The sequence below is a fragment of the Parus major genome, chromosome 4 (assembly GCF_001522545.3).
Source record: "Parus major isolate Abel chromosome 4, Parus_major1.1, whole genome shotgun sequence".
NCBI lineage: Eukaryota > Metazoa > Chordata > Aves > Passeriformes > Paridae > Parus > Parus major.
The window spans coordinates 15061965-15081910 of NC_031771.1; the positions used below are offsets into that span (position 1 = coordinate 15061965).

Here is a 19946-nt window from a genome sequence, read left to right on the forward strand (position 1 = left end):
GTAAAGATGAAAAGCAGGAAGCGCCACTGCAGACAGTGTGGTTCCCTCACATTCCCGAAGAGATTCTGGCTATGCTCTCATGAACTTCTAGGTGACCATTTCTTGCAGGCCATATCTTCAGCTGCTGGGTCTTAAATGGCCACAGCTGAAGTTTTGCTGCAAAAAAAGAAGATACTGGGATTGTAGTAAAAAAAATAAATAAATTAAAAAGAACGATCATTTGCCTTATCCTGTGTGTTAGTCCAATCCATCCATCTCCTCGATGGATATGATGTCAAGGGTCATGGTGGGCAATGCTGCAAAATCAAAATAGTATAGAAAATAGTATTTGCGTTTGTAGTTAGCGTTTGAAAATAACTTGCATCTAAAATTCAGCAAAAGCTCAATTATGGCTTTAGCCTTTAAGAGGATTCATGCTAGGAGCGGGCCATCCCAAATCAGCAGCAAGAAGCTATTCCATATTTCCATACTTTCCTGGGTTTCATATCAAAGCCTCTTACAAATTGCAGAGGAAAGCAGCTACGCTTTGAGTGGTTCAATATATTTTAGAAAGCGCACTTGTAGGTATATTCATCCACTGGTGATCAAATCCATCATGGCAGGGATCTCTCTTTTGTTTCTCCCCCCCCTTCTTCCCCCCTTTTGGAATGCTATAAAGCAGGATATACACGGTAAGCAATCCAGCTGTCAGAAAGCAAAATGAAAGCCCTGTGTATGTACACAGCCTCCGAGTCCATCAGCCAGGCGCCGACATTTCATGCATGTAAATGCTGCTCAGAAAATAGCTTCTAACAATGTGGTCTGTCTTGGGTGGCTCCACCGAACTTGTTTTATTTGCAGTGCTGCTGCCAGTATTTGGAGGAGGAAGCGTGAGCTATGTGGATGCTGAACTCCATTAAGCAGAACCTATATTGCACCCTTGAAAGGCATGTCTGGTGCATACATATGCCATTACTGCACCCTGACAAGGAGGCTGTACAGCCACACGAAACAAACCGCTGAGCTCCCATGAACAACATGATATGTTTAGGGCTCTTCAAATTTTATGGTCCAATGGCAGCTAATGATTGTTTATTGGTTATATTTAATGCACACCAGGGATAGTTTAGTATTTGATTTCTCTTCATGCAGAAAATAGAGTAAACTCTTTGTAGTCTTTATTACTTGGGCAAAGCTTTAGGTGAATATTGCGAGTTGCCACTGTGGAAAAGGAGGAAATTAAAAAGTAAAGGAGAGCAGCGCCACGGAGCTTGTCACGAGAACTGAATGCATTGGGGTGACTCCTAGAAGAAGCAATGGGGTTTTGAGCAGTATTCTCTACATACACACATTTCCTGATAATCCTTTGCCTTGCACTGAGCCCTGAAGGAGCTCGTTTGCTTAATGGCAGCGCAGCCTTAACTCCTAACGTGGCAAGTCCGTGCTCACAGCGCAGCTGCGCGTGGAGGGTCACAAGTAACTCAGCAGCCCAAGATTAGCAACTCTGGGAAGTGAGTTGCCTGATTGCTTCCTTGTTTTGAGGAGCTCATTTATGCAGCTCATTGTGCGTGTGGGTTTTTGTCTTCTAAGGCAAGAAAAGCTCAGTGTGGTACTTGTCTGATTAGCAATTTACAGCTCCACAACGCAATTGGCGGGATGCCTGTGTTTTGATGTTTTTGTCTTAATTTGCATTTTTAATGAGGTATGACTTAAGCAGGTTCAAAGTTTCATCTCTTCCTGATGACCACCAAAAACCTCGGCTTTTTTTTTAAGTCCCCCGAGGCTGAGTATCATACACAGTTTCATAGAAAGGCAAATTTTCTATTCAAACAAATAAAAAAATGACATTGCATTCTTTGAAGTGTGCAGAGAGGCCTAAAAAAAACCTCCTGTTTTTCACAAGCTGTGCTCCAGCTTAGGTGAAGCCATCTCTCCTTGGGCTCCTTTTGCTCCATGCCTGGCCCCGACTTACCCTGATGACAGGACCTGGTTCCTCTGCAGTTTCTCATCCGCAGCATCCATCTCATGTCACTCAGTTGTTTTCTATAACTGAAGAGAAGATATTTTAGGGGAGTGGAAAATTTTGTTCTTTTTGCTGTCTGGAAAAGGAACCAGTTGCTTTGCTCTTCTTTGCTGAGCCTGGCACAGCTTTTTTGCTCATTTTGTATTTCAGCTTTCCCTGTTTTTCCCCATGTCCCAATCTATATGCATTCAAAACCAGCTGCACCAGATGTGACTGTAGGGTGGTCACCATGCTTCAAAAAGTAAAGAGAATATTTCCTCTTCCCCAGACTTTCCAAGAGCCAGGTCACTCTTTATGCTGAATGAAAACCAAGTTGATGGTGACTAAAATACAGTGTTCCCAACTCCTGGGTAGCAGGGGCTGGGGGTTGTTTAGAATGTTAAACTGTCAAAAAAAAAAAAAGGTTCCAAATATTTTCATTAAAAAAATAAATCAAACCCCCACAACCCTCTGAGTCCTCTCCCACACACCAGCACTCATTATCAGTAGAAAAAAGTGATGGGGCTGCGTATTCTGTGATTTATATGCAGCAGCTGAGGCATAAGCAGTAGTTACTCATTTTTCCTGAGGGGGATGGGGTAGGTATAAAGCCTGAAATGCCATGTAAATATGTGAGCTGCTGCTGTGCGGACATCCTTGCTTAGGAATGGGGGAGCACTTTTTACAGGGACTTCATTATCCTCCAAACCTCTGTTCCTTTGTCAAATCTAGTTGCAATTGGGCCACATTTCAGATGTTTTTATGGGTGATACGCAGATGTCACGATCGCATAAACCTTCTCCTATAGGGAATCAAACCCAAGTAGTTTTGAGTCACTCATGTTGTTCCATTACCAGCTGCATCTAAATCACCTTAAAGTTCAGCAGCCATGGAGGAAACAAGATTTACCAGCAATTGCTCTGAAAGCCTCTGTTTGCCCCTTGCATTGAGATTTTGATGCTATCACATGGAGATTCTGGATGAGCAGCTGCAGAGGCAGTTCAGGAATGACAGTCATGGAAGAGACAATATTTTAATTTGTGACAAATAGCATTATGAGTGTGTGTGTGTGTATATATATCAATACCCCACCAGCACTGATGAGACGTGAAATTTATATGGTCAGGGAGGGAAGTGAGAAGTTTTCTCTGCATATTTTAATTTATTCATATTTTGGCTTCTCCCAGTCACAGAGGTTGAGGGCATATTTTATTCTCTCATCAGGCATCTCCTGCTGATCATCTCTCCATGGGGCTGCTGCTGGCACAGACCTTTCTGCCTGTTGCAAAGCCCATTGGAAGGGAAAAAATATTAGGCACATACACTAGAGCTGCCATTTGTGAGAACTGCTGTCTCCACCACCATGATAAATTCATATATGCTGTTCCTGTCACTTGCCTAATCATGAAATTCCATCGGATGTTTAGTATAAGAGTGGTTTTATGCTCTCTCAGTCCTTTGTGTATAAACGGAGCTGTGATTTGCAGCATTGCAAAGACGACAAGATATTATTTTAAACATCGTGTGAAACTTTCTTGGAATTTACATTCGTCTGTCTTGTAACGAGTCACTTCCATTTTATCTTCCTGTCGCCTGGAATGAACTAGGAATGGAAATGTAATTTCCCAGGGGCTCTAAAAAATGTGGGGAGTATTAAATGCGGTTGAAATTAAGCGATTAATTATTTAGTTTTAGGCCATGAATCAACTTGTGATAGCACAGACCATATGCAACCCTGGAAACATTGGTGGAAACAAAACACGCGGGAGGTTCAGAGAAATAAAACACTTTAAAGGGGAAGTTGCTGAACCTAATTAAACCTCAGCCTTCTGTTATCCAATTCATGCTTCCTGTTTGCACCAAAGTTTCTCTGATGTACTTGCTGGAGAAATGTCGTCTTGCTTGACAGCTGACAGTCAGCTTGCATGGCATCAGAGCTGGAGAGCAAAGAGGAGCAGAAACCAAAGAAGCAGCTCTGTGGATGTTCATCAGACCCTTTCCTTAAAAACACCCATGGTTTAAGGAGTTTTCCCAACAGATGCAGAAAGCCTTAGCAAATAGGCCTTGTGCCATTTTCTCCCTGCTTCCTCTAGAGGTAATTATCTTGCTCCATCAATAGCGCTGTCAGAAATTGGGCACATAATTCAGCATTTAAATGAACAAGCAATGTAATATTTCCTGTCTCCCACTGGCGTGTTTTGCAGCTCACATTCTTCTCTGTCAGTCGCTCACTCTTGATGTATGTCCTGGGTGCAGTCCTTGAATGCCTTCTTTCCCCTGTGTTTCATTACAGATGTTGGCTCCGACTTGACACCTACTTCATTTGGAGCTTTATAGGACCGGCGACCTTGATAATTATGGTAAGAACTCCTAATTAACTACTCCGTCTCTCAGGTCAAGAAATAAAACTTTTTGCTGTCCCTTTTCTCTTTATCTTTAATTTAACCAGATTAATTTGAGGAAGGCATGTTCTTCTTTGACCCCACCTGGCATAGCAATTAGACCCTCATTATGAGAGGCTCTTGGCATTGCAAAATACTTGATCAAAATGGACGAGGGAGCTTCAGAATGGGCACTTGCAGAGTTTGGTTTCTACCACTGGACATTTAGAAGTGCCAAACTGTTTTGATGCCACTCACTGCTCACACCCTTTTTGATTTCCAGAGTTTTGCATTGATAATGAAAAGGGAAAAAAAAAAAAAAAAAAAAAAAGGGGGAAATCTGGGAGGGGGGGAAATGAAATAAAGTCCAAACTGGAAAAGGAGTTTAATGAGGGTTTTTCCTAACCAGCAGAAGCTGAAACTTGTGTGACTTCATGGTTAGCACATTGCCAGCGTATCGGCTAACACAGCAACAAGGTAGAGAACCCAACTTTAGAGACAGCTGGAGTTTTCTTATACTTTAATCGCTACAATATGGCTTAAATAAACCATCCTTTGTTTTGACTAGACTACAGTTTGGCTTGCACAGAAAACCAGGCACTCTCACTTCAATGCAGACATTGTCTCTGCTTCTTCTGCTTCTCCTGCAACTTGGGAGCCATTTCAGCAGCCTTCCACATCAGGAAGGGGGCCATGCCACCAACTACAACTCTTGGGGTTTTTTTTTCCCTTAAGCAATTCATTCATAAAAAGATATCTTCCTTTTTTGATTATGTCTCAAATCCTAGACTGGGCTTTTGGGAAACTTCTTTCCAGGAACTGGCTGCCTTGTGGGCACTGAGGCATGGAAACACCATCCCATCTTTTACAGAACAAATCAAACCCTTTTTTCTTTTTGTTTTTTAACTTTGCATTGTGCTAAGCATCATTTGTGATTTCCCTGCCCATCTGCCCCATTACAGTGTGTTTAAAAGGTGTATTCACAGAAGAAGATGCTTTTTTGCTCCATTACAATGGGGCTGGCAAAGTAAGATGCTTGGAGTGACTTTTCATGACTGTACACCTCTCAGACACAGAAAAGCCCTTACAGCAAGTATTTTTAATTTTCCATAATGCTGTTTGAAGCACTACAGTTGAGGTTAGAATTGGCCTTGTATCAGCAGTGCCACAGCTCTGGTAAGGTTTACAGCAGTCCTGTAATCTACAGGCCAGGTCACCTTATAAAATGCTTAGAAATTTTCTGTGATTCAGTAACTATAAAGCTGTATTGTGAGCTAATTTCTTACAGTAACCCATCTGTTACAGAGAAGGAGCTGATTTTTTCCCCATCATGTTGTGCTGTGTCACATAATCCTATTTTTTTTTTTTACTTCCCTCTCCATTGCAGCTTAATGTCATCTTCCTTGGGATTGCTCTCTATAAAATGTTTCATCATACTGCCATACTGAAACCCGAATCTGGATGTCTTGACAATATCAAGTAAGTGGTTTTTCTCTGCCTGTTTCTGTCTTTTGCTGTTTATTCCCTCATTCCTCTGAGGAGCGAAACAAGGGAACCAGCTCTGCCAGCAGCAGTGCTAACCAGGGATGATAATACCTTGGGCTGTGGCACTGCAGAGTGGTTTCTAAAAGATACCAAGTGGCTGATGATGAAGCACTATACTGGGATTTGGCTGCATTGTTGGCATTTTCCATTCAGTTTTGCATGAAGGAGGAAAAGTTACATTTTCTGTCCTTGGAGCAGGTAACCTTCTAGTCTATGTAAAGAAAATTGTGCCCAATAATTACCAGCTAATTATTGCAGTCTCTACGGGGAAGGTGTTGAAACTGTTGATTATTACTACTTCTGTGTGCTCTGAGGGCAGCTGCCTTGCTCATTTTCTGTTTCTTTTGGCCCCTGACAGATTCCATGACCCAAATTCTCCCCCAGAGTCTGATTGCTTTCAGCAAAGTTATTGAGGATTTACCTGGAGGTGCCCACATCAGCAGGTGGATGTGCTTGCCAGCCCAAGCATGTTTTGCCCTTGCACTGGGTTAACATCTGAGCCTGGGCATCTTATTGTCTAGCAAGCTGCTTCATTATATTGATAGAGTATTAGTCTCTGTCAGTGCCTGTTTATTCAACTACCTCTGGCTTTAATTACTCTCTTCAAAAACACAAGTGAGATTTCAGGTGCAGTGCATGATAAGATTAGGAGCCTGCTAATTAATAAAACCATCTAACGAGCTTCAGGAGGAGGAAATTGTTGGGAGTCAGCGCTTTACTGCTCATCCAGGAGAGGAGAGTGTGGTGCAACGCAGCTTGAAGTGGGTTCTCCTCTCTCTTTTGTGGTGGGAAAGGGAAAAGAGGCGTAAGGGGAGCTCGTTAGAAGATGTCTGAAATGCACAGTTGCAAGGCAGCTCTCAGCAAGGCTGTTGTGCTTACTGCTGAGCTGCTCTTGCAGATACAGCTTTAATTTAAACCAGGTCAGGCCCCCCTGAAAACGTTCTTAGCCGGCAAGGCTTGCAGTGCCATTGGTGTGCCATGACCTGGCATGGTCCTTTGAGTGAAGTTTCCGTTTCCTAGGTTCAGCTTCTCCCTTGAGGGTTGGGAGGAAGGGGAACTGGACTATTCCCAAATGCAGGAGACCCCAGTGAGCTCAGAAATCCTCAGAGCCCTCGTTCGCCTGGGTCGTGGGGAGTCTGCTCTGCAGGGAGCCTCAATTTCTCCTGCCATCGCTCTGCTATAAAATGAAATTAGAGCTGCAATCCCTCCTGGATGTCCAGGATTGATCCCAGAAAGATAGTCTGTCATTTGGTCTTAGATGAGGCATTAAAGGCATGGTACATTTAATAACATTTGTTAATATGGCTACTTGTCATGCATTTGTGCTATGGGATTGCTCACTGAGAACAGTCTCTTTAAGGTTACCCACACAAAATCATCTTACAGTATGACATTTAAATTACAAAGTAGAAAGAAAAAAAAACAACAAAACCCTTATAATTAAAGCAGAAATAATAAATGCCTACTGAATAATTTTCTTGAGCTAATATCTAGTATCTTTGTTTAAAATGCCAGGAATTTATACAACCAGTTGCATCAATTATAATGTCATTGTAAAATATTTTATAGGTTCTTTGGCAGATGAGTGTCTATTCCTGATTTGACTTCATTAAAACGTTTTGAAAACACAAGCAATTAAAATACTTTTAAGTATGTTGCTGATACTCTTCCAAATGTGTTGCTTCGTTACAAATTACTTTTTATGCTTGAGAAAATAAGAGCAACATAACATAAACTTGAGAAGATGCCAGACTCACCCTAGGAAGTTTATCAAACCAAGCATTTCAGAACAGACTTGATTGTAATCTGAATACCTAAGCAGGACATCATTAAGTCTCTAAATTCAAGACATGTGTTGTCTCAGTGCTGGATGTGCTTGAATTAGGAGGAAGTGCAGCTGGTAACAGAGAGGGGAATTCACCTTGGAGGGAAGTTTCCTAGGGAAGCAAGGGGCTTGCAATCTCTAGAAAATTTTTCAGTAAGATCACAGTTGTCTTGTAGATATGATCATCGTTTTGTTGCAGGGGAGACTGTGGTCTTCCTGTGCAGCCATTGGCACTAAGTCAGTTATACAATGTGGGTGTGTTACAGCAGCTCTGGAATAAAAAGCCACAGAACATGTTATTTCACAGGAGACCACATGGATCCTTTCTGGGCTTCCCTCTGTGGGTCTATGGGGTTAGTGAAAAGGCACCCAGGTCCCAGAGCTTTGCATCTTGTTCTATCAGTTTCTATTTAATAAAACACACTGAGCCAAGGGCCTGCATTGGAGGGCCCCTTGCTGCCATCTGCATGTGACAGCTTTACAGCACATGGAGAGCTGAATGAGAGTTTGTTCTCCCAGCTCATTTCCTAGCATTACTCCGAGTTAGGCTGTGGTGAAGCTCTCGCAACATAAATCCTGAGCCTGTTTAACAACAGCAAAATACTTGATTCCCTATGGCAACGTAAAAATAAAGGCCATAAAATATTTTAATAGGCTGTTAATAAGTGCCCCTGCAATCTGGTCCTTGCCTATGTCACTTTAAAGGTTAGAAATACATTATGAAGTATAGAAAATAGAGAGCCAAATAACTCCACTTAAATTAATGAACTTGATAAGGGATCAGGTGTCACCTGGGATACCTTTAATTACTGCACCAACAGAAAAGCCATTCAAAGGGCAGTGCCTGAACCAGATGTTGTGCAGCTGATAGATTTGTAGGCACTGTGCAAAGTTGTAAAAATAAACTTCCCTAACCTTCAGGAACAGTCCCCGGATTATTGTGCCAGCATGGGAGATTCTGACATTCCTGCTGTGGGGCACTGGTTACCCAGGAGTTACCTAGCAAGAGATTTGATGAGTACAGAGCTGGTTTATTTTTGTCATCGTTAACTTTTCTGGCTTAGCCCAGCACTTTCAAGAGGGAAGTAGGATACCAACAGAATTCAACAACAGAAACCAGTAACCACATATGTGAGTCCTTCCACCGGTGCCAGTGGCATCCTTCCTATATGACAGGTTGGTACTGAGCCGACTCAGTGGGTTGTACCCACTGAGACAGCAAGATTCGTGCTCTAGTCCTGCTTTTGAGGCGTGTAGCCAGGAAAAGATGTGAGCCTATGTGTGTGGAATGTGTTCAGAGCTGCAAGAGTTTCTGTGCCTGCCACTGATGCCAGGAGGACACTGGCTTCCATTTCATAAGAGGTACCATCCCCAAAAGTAGCACGCTTTTACTTAGGCCCTTATGAAAAAAGTTCTGTTTGATGTCTTCCTTCAGTATATTTACACAGAAATTTTAAGGCTTCATCCAGAGTGGGGATCTCTTCTGCCCTTTAAGGATCTCTTTAGTGACACAGACAAGAAGGCCCAAACAGCTGCCTCTTGGGTGGTGTGTGTAGCTTCTCGCCATGCTTCCCCAAACACTGGCTGGGAGGGCATTTTCCTTCCCAGCCTTTTACAGTGGCTTTTTCTGAGTGCTTGAAGTCCACTGTGGCCATTGCTCTTTCATCTGTGTGTGGCTTGTTGGCAAACCCAGGTGAGCAGAGATGTGCGGAGAGGAGCGTTGTTTAGTCCTCGGCAGCTCTGCCCACTTCACACGTATCTCACTCCTGGCCCATCTCAGGCTAAAAGTGGGATGCAAAGGGTGCACAAAAGGGCTCTTGAGCACAAACTAATTTACTGTCAACAAATGTAGCCAGGAAGATGTTTTGGAACATTTATTCCCCCAGCCCTTAGGAGCTTTCAGGGAAGGCACATCTTTTAAGCCAGGGACTACGTAAGCTTTTTGAATGGCGAAAGCCTGCTGTGCTGCTTGCACCTGTAGCCTGTGAGGTGGAGACTGTAGGCATATCAGCAGAGTATTGATGCACTCTTGCTAGCAGATGGCTCCTCATGAGGATGTGTTACCAGCTGGAATTCTTTAGAGCAGCTGTGAGGCTGTTTTCCCGGAGGTTGCTGCTGTGTGGAGTGATTTCTGGAGCTGAGCAGAAATCTCTCAGAGTCTCTCCTTCGTGCTTTTCCATTGTGCAGGGAAGATGTTAGATGTGCAAAATGTCTCAGACTGTTGCAGACAAGACTACTCTGAATCCTTTTCATATTCACATTCCTGTAGGAAGTCTTATGAAACAACAGAAAATGTTACACATTCAGTTCTTTAACAGTTCTTCCATTTTCCGTCCATCAGCTCCTTTCCAGGTGGTCAGGCCTGTACTGTGGCAGCTTGCACACCAGGTTTCCATCCAACCCATGCCAGATGCTGCAGCACAACAAACCATCCACGTTTCCAGATGCTTAACCACCATTCTCTGTGCAAAACAGGGTTTCAGATGAAGTCTCTCCTAAAGTGGATTTGCACGGCGTGGCAGTGCTTGTTCTGCAGCCATTTAAATACTGCTCATTCAAGTCATCGTGGTTAAAGTGAGGGGAAAAAAAGAGGGGCTACACTGATGGTAACCCAGATGTGCTCTTGAGGATACCTAGTGAAATCTGAGCTCTTGTCTTTGCTGCAAGCTCTCACTGGTCACTGCGTGGGGATCATTAGTTAACAACATGGAAAACTGCTGGAAAATTAGGAGGGGAGTGCAGTCATTTAGCTAAAAAAAGGCAAGTTCTACAAACAGATTAAGAGGATTGGTTCATCAGTGGGGACCCAGCAGCTGCTGCACCTAAAGTTGCAGTGGACTTTTCCAAATGGCTGGAGGGGAGAGGATCTCTCTCAGCAGAGACTAGAAGCCATCATTTTCTCTTCTTTACACACATAACCTTTCCTTTGAAGTTCCCATGGTCATCCATCCCTTCTCTCCCTGGTGCTGCCTGGTTGTGGTTGAGTCTGTTAGTGTTTCCCCAGGCCAGACCAGACTTCCTGACATTCTTCTGTGCTGTAGTATGTGGCAACGAGATTTTATTTTGTTTACTTTGGAAGAGTAAGACGTCAGCTGTAGCTGCCAAGAGCAGTTGCAGACCCACGAGAAAGAAGGCAAGAGGCAAAGGGCTTTGCCAGTTTGTTTCCCCTTTTGTCCCGTTTTATTGTGTTATTGTTTTAGTCAGGGTGTAGCTTTGGCTGTGCCATAGGCCACCTGGATGCTCTTTAGAAAGCACAACATGTAGGGACCCCTTCAAAGAGGAGCATGTGAGGCTATAGTCCTGGGTTTGTTGGAAAAACTCATTTAGTGCAGTAGAAACTCACCTGAAAGTCATCCTGAAAATCTAATTTTCTTTCCTTCAGACAGGGAGGCCCAGGGTCTTAGCTGGGAGCACCTTTTGTTGCTAAAGAGGCAGTGTTAATTAGGGACCTTGAGATAGTTTAATCCTGGCATTAATCACTGTAGTTCTGCTGTTTTCTTCCTTTTGTGGAAGCCTGCTCCCATCCCATCTTCCACAATGAAAGAATAAGCACTATATCAAAAACATGAAATTCCCTAGAAAAACATGTATTTATTCTGAGCACACAGGAGATAATGTTTTCAGGCATTGTGACTGGATTCCCAAGAACACATGCTGAAATCCCATTAACGGGGATGAAGCAGTAACGTCCTGCATTGCAGTCTCCAGAAATCAATCCTCAAATGACCAAAATGAGCCCTCCTCAGCTTGCTGGCTGCCATGGAAGTTTCAAATGGTCCACAGCTAAAGGCACGCAGCCCTGATGTAATGACTAAACAAAAATGTGTATGTTCTCTCAGGTTTCTGAGTGGAAACAAAACTCACACCGTACTTGCCTATTTTGTATTTTTTTTCCATAGAAGTCTCTTGCTCAAAGGCTTGCAAGAATTAAATCTAAGAATACACAGCTTAACAGCCAAAAGTAGGAGCCAAATGTAAAGATTTAACCTTGATTATTACTATATAAAACCTTGCACAGCCCAGTCTGGGCTCTTTCAGGGAGTCTGGCCCAGGTTGTGGGAGGTGAAGGATGGGGAGCACCAGGCACAAAACAGAGAAGCCCCTTTTGAAGATTTGCCTCTTTTAAAACCGTTGCCATAGCCCGCTCTCCCCATATGTTGTATGGGTGTAAGTGATTATCTGCTCATTTTCGTGCTTCAACATATGTATTTTATTTAAAGAGACTTGACTAATCCCAGCCCCCAGATTAGCTTGTTGTTTCAGTCCTGTGGGTTTGCTTAAGTCATAAAAAAAAATCCTGAGTTAGGTAGAAAATTGAAAACAAAGGTTAAATAGAACTTCCAAAAATCATCTGCAGAAATGTTTAAATTAAATCCTTGATTCAACACAGCGGTACTGTGCTGGCAGGAACAGAGGTTTACCAGTCTAGTTTTATTTACACAGCTGATTGAAATGCAGAAAAAAGTAAACATCCTGGGTTTGGTGCAGTGGGGAATGAGTTAGACTTTTGAAAATGCAAGATTTTTTTTCTCCTTTGATATGAAGAGCTTACATTACCAATGAAGAACAATAATTTGTAGCAGGTATGCTTTTACTAATGGAAGAATAATTTGTGCTTTGTTCTAGCCATTTTAGAAACAAAGTAGGAGACAATTAGGATTATTTCCACTTTTTCTATGGAGATTTAAGATCCTCTGTTGGTTTCCAGATCTTCCTTGCTTAATCGTAAAATGCTACAACTTAGAAATAGTTTGTGATGACAAAGGGTCTGTAACTGAATATTACATGGGGTTCACCTAGATGACTGGACTTGCAGAAGAGCATCACTTTAATCCTTCATTACCTCTGGGTTTGTTCTTGCTTGGGAGTGCAGAGGGAGGACACGGTACAATGAGGGGGTCCAGCTCTTGGGAGCTTTCCCAGCACAGCATCTACGTGCAAAAGGTCCATTCCTTTGTCTTCAGGGTTCTCAGATTTGTGGAGTGAGGGCTGAGAGTCTGGCAACGTGAGCACTCCCTATTAGGAGCAGCAGGCATGGAGAGGAAGTGTTCATGGACCTGTGTCCTGAATGGGCATTACCCATAACTTAAAGAAAACAACAGTGCCTGTACAGAATGAGCTCTCTTTAAAGATTGTCATACAGCCCTACTAACAAAATTAGGATTAACTGAGTGGGCTGTTCAGGAAGAGGGCGTTGAAAAATTTCTTCTTCCCACCCAGCTGTGCTATAATGCAGCATTTTTGGACTCCTCTGACATTTGGGGACAGCAGGCTCAGAGCACAGCAGCTCCAGGGATGGCTTCTGGAAAGGAGTCGTCCATGGATTCCTGTTCCAGAAGAGGATAATCTGAAACTAGGGCAGCAAAAGGGCTCCTAAGACAGTGTTTGGGTCTGGATAAGTGTGTTTAAAAACTTCTTCCCTCAATTTCATTGTCCCAGAGCTCAGGCCAAAATCTGTGTGTTTCACATGGAGAGAGTACCATCTCTTCACAGCCTGATGGTCATAGAGTCATAGATTTATAGAATATCTTCAGGATCATTGAAGTCCAGCTCCTGGTACAACATGGGAGAACACCCAAAAAGCATTTTCCAAGGCATCTTGAGCTGTGACCATTTCCCTGGGGAGCCTGTTCCAGTGCCCAAACACCCTCTGGATGAAGAACCTTTTTCTGACATCCAGTCTAAATGTCTCCTGACACAACTTCAGACCATTCCCTCGGGTCCTGTCACTGGTGACCACAGAGAAGAGATCAGTGTCTACCTCTCCTCTTCCCCTCATGAGGAAGCTGCAAGTGCAGTTGCAAGGTCTCCCCTCAGCCTCCTCTTTATCAGGCTGAGCAATCCAAGAGTTGTCGAGGCTCTCCCTGGATCCTGAGTAAGAAAGCACCATGCTCTTTAGTCCCCTGGTTAACTCAGTGCTGCTCTTATATAGCCTTCATCTGCATCTCTGCATGAGCACACTTGAACAGGCAGCCTAAAACAAACCCAGAAAAGCACTTGGAGTTGGCACAAAATGAATTATTTACAAGCTTCCTACCAAGATAAGGTATGGCACATTTATATTTTGCCCGAGAGCCGAGCTTGTGAGCACCTGAGAGGCAGAAGCCCTGCCAGAGCTGGAAAAACATCTGAGACTGCACTTTTTGTCTGCATGCCTTTTCTCCCCCCAGAGATGTTGATGGCAGCATCTGATTTCATTTGTTGCACTCTGCTGCTGTTTGAGTTTTTCACAGGAGGGTCTGGTTGATATCTGATTGTTTTGGTTTGGGGTTTGGGTTGTTTACCTGTGTTTTTGTGATGGTTGTATTCATGTTGAATGGTGATTGTAAAGCACTAATCTTCCCACTGACAGATGTCGTCCTTTCTGAATCTAAAAAAAAAAAGAAAAAAAAAGAAAAATCAATCAGTGGTTATTGATTTGAGAGTGTCCTGGAAGATATTAAATACCTACAATCTTTCTGTGAACTCATAAATCATGATTATTGTTTTAAAAGGCCATACATTTTAAGCACTTTGTCAGCAAGCCCTGCTGGTGCTATTTGGATAATACAAATGTGTCTAAAGGCTTTGCTGAATCCATATAGTGTGGAAACAATTAGATATGTGGTTACACATCAGTGTGGCTTGAATAATTGTGCCATGCCTTTGCAAAGTTAGGAGGAAGGAAATAAACAGGGTAAGCAATTCTGAGGGTAATTAATTACTTACGGAAAATGAGATGAACTTAACAGAATTGCTCTTTCCAGTTCCAATAATTAAGGACCAGTCTGAGAAAGCAGGACATTACTTCCTGGGTGAGTTGCAGGGAAAGGGATGATGCTTTGCCTTCAGCAGCAAAGTCCAGCTGCTGGTTGCCCCAAATCATAGGCTTAGGCGTCACATAGGACCAAGGAAGGTTTGGCTTCATTTGTCTGAATAATCTTTGCAGATCTACTGATGGAAATCAGAAGTGACTGTGGCTTTCAATATATATTTCAATATATAAAAAATTCCAGGTGGTAAGGCCCCAACCTTTACAGATCTCCCAGGCATATAAAGGCAGGAGTTTCTCCTGCAAATGAAGCTGTGGCAGGCTCAGTGACCTCCAAAATGGTTACTGATGTTGAGAGGACTGGCCACCTACTGTTGAAGATGGTGTGGGAGCCAGAAGATGAGACTGGTAAATGATGACTTGGAAGGCTGTGTGATGAGCACCAACAGCCTAAGGAAGGAGAATAGGAAGCCATTTGGCTTCATGCCATCAAGGTGGTAACTTTGTCATGAAATGCAAAGGCAAAATCCTTTAAGCACTCTTTTATTGCTTGCTATTGATTTTTCTCGCCATGAAGATGCTCCTTCACTAATTAACGATGAACCCGTTTGCTTTAGGAGGGGAGTACTGGACTTTCCAACTCCTTCAATAAATCAATCCTTTTTAATTCCTGAAATTAAAAAAAAAAAAAAAATAAAGCAAAACATCCCTATTACTTTATATCAGCAGGCAATGGGGAGACACAAAAGCACTTTATTTTGTGTTTCCCCCCTGCTTGCCTGCAGGAAACATCTGCCTCTCTGCTTTATTTGCACCATGTTAGAATTAATTCCATGGGTCTTTCTGAATGCTTTTGAGGGGCCACATCATCCATCTGTTTTTATTTGGGTTTCATCACCCCTTACAGCTACTAAAGGCCCTATATATTCATTTTGGTGTTTTTCCTTGCTATCCAGACAGTTATTTTGGGGCCCAAGGCATCAGTTTGTGTGCTTACTGAGCCTTTTCCTGCTATCATAGAGATGGGGAAATACTTGGAACTGTCAAAAGAGTGATAAATTAAAGTTAAGTAAAGTTAAACCATAAAGAATTCTATGGAATTATAATATGTAAAGTCAATTAGATATGTAGGGTTTTATTAAAGGCTTAGGTTTACTGTAGATGTGGCTCAAAACTATACTTAGTTAAACTAAGAAAAAGAAAAAAAAGCTCTTTTCAAAGTATAAGAAGGCCAGTCGTTATTCTTTTTAAATGAGAGCTGAATAGCTGCTTTCTGATAACAGACTTTCTCTGTTCAGCAGCATTTTAGAACCAATCTTCATGTGAAGGTAAATTCTTGACTTTTCCTGCTGTAAAAAAAGTGAAGGCTTTAACATTTCACAATATTGCTAATCTAGGTACATGAAAGTCATTTGCTTCATGTAATGAATGTTGCAGTATGTCTGTAACTGTTTTGGGCTGTCCATGTGTATCCCAGCAATTCAGTCTCCTTGAGTCAAAATGGTATTTATTGGGATTTTAAAAGGATAGGCTGTACAAAAGGGGTTCCTGAGCTTAGGATGAATTAGTTTTGAAACTCATTAAGCATCTAAACAAGGGTAAAAGTAGCTAATTTTAACAACTTTTTTTTGAAAAAAAGTATTGCTCTGGAAATACCACAGGAATATAGAAGGTAATGTGAGCAATCCTTTCTCATCACTGAAGGAGAAGGTACTCTGGGAAATTGAAAGACATCTAACTTAAATAAGATTTTGAAAGAGTTTTACATGATGTGTAATTAACCTTAAGAAGTCTTTGCCCCAAGGTAAAGTCAGGGCTTTTTTAAGATTAGAAAATGAATTAGGTATTTATACAGATTGGTAGACCATCCGCTATCCATCATCTGGGCTGCAAAGAAACACAAGGGAGGTGAGGTAAGATTTCACAGGTTCAATGAATAATGCAGCCACTAAAGATCAGCTTTTTACCTTCAGGTATTTGAAAGTGAAGCCTCCACCTAAGCCATCATTCAGGTTTCCTCTGCAGTCAGTAGAGAAATGCTTTTCTTCAGGGAATGGCAAAGCCCCGCCTACCTTAAATACCTGTTCTTTTAAGGGATAAATTCCTCTTTGGGGGTACCAGTCTGACATTAACTGTGGGGGGAGCAGAGTCACATAATATAAATGCAATGGGCTATATCCCTTACTGTCAGGTACTGCATGAATTGAACCAAATCCGGAGATAGCACTTTAGATGCTAGGCTGTGCCAGGCTAGATTTTTCCAACAATTTCTGCTTCAGTTATTACTTGCCTTTACTAGTAGTGAATATAATCTCAGTTTTCCAGTCAGCACCTCTATTCTTCTGGGAGCTGAGGCTCTTCCAAGGCTTTTCTCTTGTCTAAGTGATGGGTTTTATGTATTGCAGATAATGACACAGTATTACTGCTGCACTGATAGGTTTCACAGACTTCACCAGGGGTAAAAAAACCCCAAAACATTCTGAAGTAATTTTTGTCAGAAATTGTTACTAACACAAGAGTTAAGCTTCTTACAACACTTGAGTTGGTGAAATGAAAAGGATTGTATTTCATGAGAGATATAAGAGACTAAATTTGATGGCCCCTGTGTGTAGAGAATTAAAATGGGAGTTAGGCATCTTTGAAAATCTCACTTCTTTAGGCACCTGTTTGCTTTGGGCAGTGGGCCCTAGACACACCCATGTTGGAAACAGGGTAAAAACTGCTAAGGTCTTTTTGGTGGTTTTCTTCTTAGCTGCTTTGAAGTGTTACCCTCAAGTTCAAAGGGAAACTGAGTTTACCAGTTTTGCATTTTGTCTGTAAAAAGGTGAAATGTAACCTTCAGCTGACCTGAAGAAACGCTATTATGGGTTGCTGAAAAACTTTGTAAGGGTCTGGATAGTAAGAGCAACATGAAATAAAATTATAATAGTGTACTTTTATAATCTAGTACTGATTGCTTTTTGGTATAAAGTCTTTACCATGGAACCTGCATGCTTGTGAACTCAGTAATAGAAATCCAGGCCCTGCTCCTGCCCACGTTGCTGGGCTGACAGCTCCAGATTGTCTCGTATCGTCATTTCATTTAATTGCATGGTAGGGGAGCTGCAGGTTGCCAGTATTGACCAGAGGAGGTCTCAGCAGGATGGACTGGCCCTGGTTGACAGGGGTAATGAGATGAGCACGTTGAGCCCTCCTCCATCTCTGGCACCCATAGGGGTTTCTGTGAGGGATGCGGGTTTGAAAGCTCCTTGTCAGCGGGGAGAGGAGGCCTGGGAGTTGTTGCACATCACCTGTCACACAGGCAGGGTTAGGCACACAGCCTGTCCCAGAAGGTCAGGGAGACTCCCCTAGGAAAATGGCAGTGACAGTGACAGGAGCTGAGTGATCCAGCTTGGTTTCTTCATCACTGCAGTGAGCTGCTTTTCACCCTCACCTGACAGAGGCCTGTCTTTGCCCTTCCCCGTGAAATGGTAGTAGATAGGTCCGTGCCATGTCACCCAGAGCTTCAGAAGATCTGATGTCATTACCTCAAGAATGCTGCAGTCTGACTCATAATGTGGCAACCTGGAAGTTCCACTTTGGAGAAGTCAATGGCAACAAAGATACTCCTATAACACGCTCCAGCCCCACAGGCAGGCAGTTCTGGAGGCATGGTGAAGTTTTGCCACATGAATATGTGAAAGCCGCCTATGGTGGCTATGCTGGGGTTTCAAAACTCATCTTCTCCGAGGACAGCCATGACATTTGGAAGATACTTCAAAGCCAATTGACAGCTGTGGGATGGTAGCCAGGAGGGGTAGCTGCAGCACACAGCTAGCGATGCCTGCTTCTGTGCATTAAGCCAGCATTCCCACTCATGTTTCAGCTCCCTGGGGAAGCCAGCCAGGCTGGCTGGTGTGTTCCAGGTGCACCTGGTGCCGTTCCACCTTTGGTTTTAGTGATGGCTGGTGGGAGAAGGGAGGGGAGCTAGCAGTAAACTCTATTCTCTATGTCATTATATTTCTAATGTTGGTGTTCTTGTCTTTATGTCTATGCATTCTTTAGCTATGAGGATAACAGACCCTTCATCAAGTAAGAATGACCTGAATGGCTGATAAATTTCATTTATCAGTGTGGTCTCATGAACCAGCTGTCAGATCGATATTGAAAAATCATTAAAGCTTCTGTCATTCGCTTTTGAGGCAGAAGAGCAAACTGTGCAGGAAAATGGTCAGGCATACAGCTAAGGTGCAGAGTAAATGTGCTGCATGTGTATTGCCAACCAATTGTCACCTTATTTGCTTTGTATTCCTTAATTGGATGTTGCTTGAATTCAAGGTGTAAGTTCCAAAGTTAATCCTGTGTGGTACAGACTTGTTTTACCAGCTGCAGCCTCTGGTCCACTGTGCTCTGTCTGGGATTGCTTTATGGTAGTATAAATACTGAAGCAAATTTTCAAAAAGGTACATGGCTGCTGTACCCCATGATTCCCTTTCTAGTTAATGGGAGCAGTGCAAGCAAATCTGTGTGCATTGGAGACTCCTTACTCATTGAAGTACCTCCTAACTGTTCCTAATTGTAAACCACTGATTTTCAGATGTACCAAAAATCAGATATTTTTGTTTAATTGCAATAAAATTCCACAACAGGAAAGAAAAGCCAAGAAAAAGCAGTAGCAAGTCTGTACAAGGAGTAAGATAAAAACCTCAATCTGCACCAAAAAAAAAAACCCAACCCAAACCTGTAAAGAAAGCCAAAAATGCCTAGAAATTGCATACCTTAGGGCATCCACGCTCTTTCTCCTGCAACCAAAAAATTAATGTGCAGTAGCACAAAATAGAAGCAAATCGACTTTGCAGTAGACTTTCAGTTTGTTCTTCTGGTGAAGAGTCCTTTGTGTGTTTGTTCCTTCAGCACCATTCCCATGTTCTCTTCCATTGCTTGGTTCTGTTTTTTTCTGTGGATGTGGGATGGAGCTATTCACAGTAACCTCCACGTCCTCCTTATCGCCGCCTCTTGTTTCCTGAGACACTGTTAATGCGTGCAGTTTGCACTGGTGGAGGTCTTCTAACCCACAGATTCCTTTCCATCACTGAAGGTAGCATTTCTTCACTACATAACTGTTTCATTCCTGCGCAGCTCTGCAGCCAAAGGCTCTTTAGTCAGATTCAAGAATGGGCTGTGCTTCAGAGCAGAATATTTTTCTGATATCCAGGGAATAATTTTTAAAATACTCTGGAAGTGCAGGAAGCTTTTATCTGTTGATGAGAAAAGAGGAAAGATAAAAAAAAAAAAGGAGGGGGGTCCACTTAATTTGCTCTTATTTTTTTTTGGTGAAAAAGAAAATTATTTGTGTTTTATTAATTGCTATGTAACTGGGACAATAGCATGCTCTCACTGATGGTGGAATCTTGGGGAGAAAAGTATTCCAAGTGACTAAGCTGTAAACTTTATCTAGTGGCTATCTTTCTGAAGGATTGTGAG

At 42.5% G+C, this 19946-nt stretch overlaps 1 protein-coding gene across 18 annotated transcripts in view; it reads left to right on the top strand.

The window, feature by feature from the left end:
* The window catches only part of ADGRL3 (adhesion G protein-coupled receptor L3), a 489797-nt gene that overhangs the window by 426837 nt on the left and 43014 nt on the right, over positions 1 to 19946 (top strand). For 13 of the 18 annotated variants that reach the window (XM_015625411.2, XM_015625414.2, XM_015625396.1 and 10 more), the window contains 3 exons: positions 4275 to 4341; positions 5750 to 5841; positions 18528 to 18554. In XM_015625411.2, the coding sequence (XP_015480897.1) occupies positions 4275 to 4341; positions 5750 to 5841; positions 18528 to 18554 (186 nt within the window). The remainder of the gene's footprint in view (positions 1 to 4274; positions 4342 to 5749; positions 5842 to 18527; positions 18555 to 19946) is intronic. The other 5 variants (XM_015625403.1, XM_015625407.1, XM_015625408.1 and 2 more) reach the window with 1 other exon arrangement.